The sequence below is a fragment of the Prunus dulcis genome, chromosome 1, assembly GCF_902201215.1.
Source record: "Prunus dulcis chromosome 1, ALMONDv2, whole genome shotgun sequence".
In the NCBI taxonomy this organism is placed as follows: Eukaryota; Viridiplantae; Streptophyta; class Magnoliopsida; order Rosales; family Rosaceae; genus Prunus; species Prunus dulcis.
Window position 1 is genome coordinate 30,708,901 of NC_047650.1, and position 2,872 is coordinate 30,711,772.

A 2,872-nucleotide genomic window follows, 5' to 3' on the forward strand; every position below is an offset into this window, starting at 1 on the left:
AATATTTCTATCCTCACCTTATTCCATAACATAACTTTCAATTTGAGATCATGAAGATTATTAGAAAATTGGTATTGTGGAAGTGGCCTTCTGTTTGTGTAAATTACAGAGTTGGTTGAGAAGCAGGCTTGGTGATTTGAAATGGGTTGGTGTTTCACAAGATTGAGTTGGGAATTTCTGATTATTCATCAGAAAAAAAAAAGAAAGGAAAAGATTGAGAGTGACGATGAAGTTGGTTCTGAGGAGAAAACGAGGAGTAATGAATGCCGTTATCGTTAATAAAGGCAACAACATATTTAGTTGATTTGGCTTGCTTTAAGTCGTTAGATGATTTAAATGTTTGAGATTTTATGAAATACGGATAAATGTGTACTCTCTAAATGCAGAGACTCGGAATCCTTCTAAAGATTATCTCCTAATATTTTTCTTTTTTTTTTTTTAAAGGAGAAAACAAAAGGAAAAAATAAAATAATATTTCAATTGAAGGCTGACCTCGTTTTGATAATGAAATTAGAAGATGCCCACACTAAGAAATATATATTGTGTAAACAAATGATTATAGAAATATATATTGTGTAAACAAATGATTATGTATAAGAAATATTACGGTGCAAAACATTCAGTTGTGACTTACTAAATTAAGAGGCAACTTGGGGAGTTGGATGATCCATGTAGAACATTCGATGCATCTCCCAAAACCAATAATATCAAGGAAAAAGAATGAAAAAGAGCAAAGGGCAAAGAAACTCCCAATAATTCAAATATTTAAATAAACTTTTTAGTATTTTAGGTCCACAAGTTACCAACAACTAAGCATATCCCATAAAGAAAGAAGTTATTGTTGCAGGCAGAGAATACCACAGTAGTTATTCTAAAAGTGAATAGCTGTAGGATGCCTTATAATTCAGTAATCAATGAAACTCAGACTTTTTTGTTGATTTATAAACAAGAATGAAATGATGGATACAAAAGCACATTTTCCTTCTAATTGGTTTTCATTATTCGTTTGAATGCGACTATAAAATCCAACGGTTATTTGCGTACTAGTAGTACAAGCAATCATTTTAATATGACTGGAATCTAACGGTCATGTCTACAAGCCAAGCGATGCCAATGGGGGATGTTAAATGTGTGATCCACAAATTAACTCTCTCCTTTTTTGATGTGAATAGTTTTTCACAAATATGTGTTAAGTTTGTGAATGATTAAGCATATGAGTAGTTATCTTAATTTACAAGATGAAAACGTAAATCGATTAAAATTTTCAATTACTTAAAACCCTACATTTAATGATTCTACTCACCTTTTACTTTGTATAAAAGCGCATCATCTATGCCCAACATGCACGTCCATATGCAAAAATTTCAAGTAATATCTTGCGACAACTAGTAAACAAACCTGTATTATACGCAATTTCCCGCTTTGGACTGAGGAGACAAGTTTTTGAGGAAGAATCTTATGAAAATCTTTGATCAGTCATAACTTGAATAATGCAGCAGGACACACAAAAGCATAAAGCATGTGATTATCATAAGGCTCTCCATTAGTATTAGCTTAGAAGACTTTTCCCCTTTTGCTTTTGCTTTTAGCTTAGTGACTCCCAACTCAATAGAGCAGGCTTTGTTGATGGAATTTCACAAATCAAAAACAAAATCCCCTATCCTGAAGGAAATGTAATGAAACCAAAACCATGCCCTCCTAATTCATTAAAGTCATGTTTGGTGAATGAAACTGGATTATTTCAATTAAAATATGACAAAAAAGTTGTCGTTATTTGGTATGCTGAGAGTGGGCTCATTAAATTGGACACGATCTAACACATTGTTCTTTATAAGTCCTACATAGAGAGGTGAACTCAACGAGTCATTATATATAGTCCTTAGGTGATGTCCTATCTCTTAATCGTTGGATCAGACTAACCAATTTGATCAAACGGCTAACCAATTTGATCCAATGGCTAAGAAATAGGGTCTCACCTAAGAGCTATATATGGGGCCCTCATTATAGAATTCTTTGAGACTGATAAAGAATGACTTGGACTCAACTCGAATCAAATTCAAAATGGGACACCAAACAAGGCCTAATGGGACTGGTAGCCCATGGAATTACTTTACATTTTGGGCTTACCTGGACTAGACATTATTTTTTTGTCAATACCTGGGCTAGATTTATCACCTAGCTTAATTGTCACCCAACCCCAATTTTGGGCTTAACGCCCAATCAGCCAGCTGGGCTTCATTTCATATTGGTTCATTTTCATTATTATTTATTATTTTTTTACAAAGTACGAGCCAGAGAAAAGAAAACACAAAAACCCCTCTTTCGCTTTGTCCACCAGAGGAGAGTCACAGTCTCACTTGCCTTGAACAAAAAGAAAAGGTCGATAAAAAACCCAGAGGTTTTCAGCAAGAAAGAGGCAGTCTCTGTTTATTTGTGCCAAAGGAGAAGAAACGACGCCGTAAAGATGTTCAGAAACCAGTACGACACAGATGTGACGACATGGAGCCCAGCCGGGCGGCTTTTCCAGGTGGAGTACGCGATGGAGGCCGTGAAGCAAGGCTCGGCGGCCATTGGGCTCCGATCCAAGACCCACGTGGTGCTTGCCTGCGTTAACAAGGCCAACTCCGAGCTTTCTTCTCATCAGAAGAAGATTTTCAAGGTCGACGACCACATCGGCGTCGCCATTGCCGGCCTTACCGCCGACGGTCGTGTCCTCTCTCGATATATGCGATCGGAGTGCATCAACTACAACTACACTTATGAATCTCCGCTCCCCGTCGGACGACTGGTCGTTCAGCTTGCCGATAAGGCTCAGGTGTGTTGCGTACTCAAGCCCTAATTTTGAATCTGTTTCTGTTGCTCATTTCTGTAA

General features: G+C 36.9%; 1 protein-coding gene across 1 annotated transcript; it reads left to right on the forward strand.

The window, feature by feature from the left end:
* The first annotated feature begins 2,280 nt into the window (after positions 1-2,280).
* Positions 2,281-2,866, forward strand: LOC117614474 (proteasome subunit alpha type-1-B). Its single transcript, XM_034343294.1, has one exon. The coding sequence runs from the start codon at positions 2,465-2,467 to the stop codon at positions 2,837-2,839; it is 375 nt and encodes a 124-aa protein (XP_034199185.1). The 5' UTR covers positions 2,281-2,464; the 3' UTR covers positions 2,840-2,866.
* The last annotated feature ends 6 nt before the right edge of the window (positions 2,867-2,872 follow it).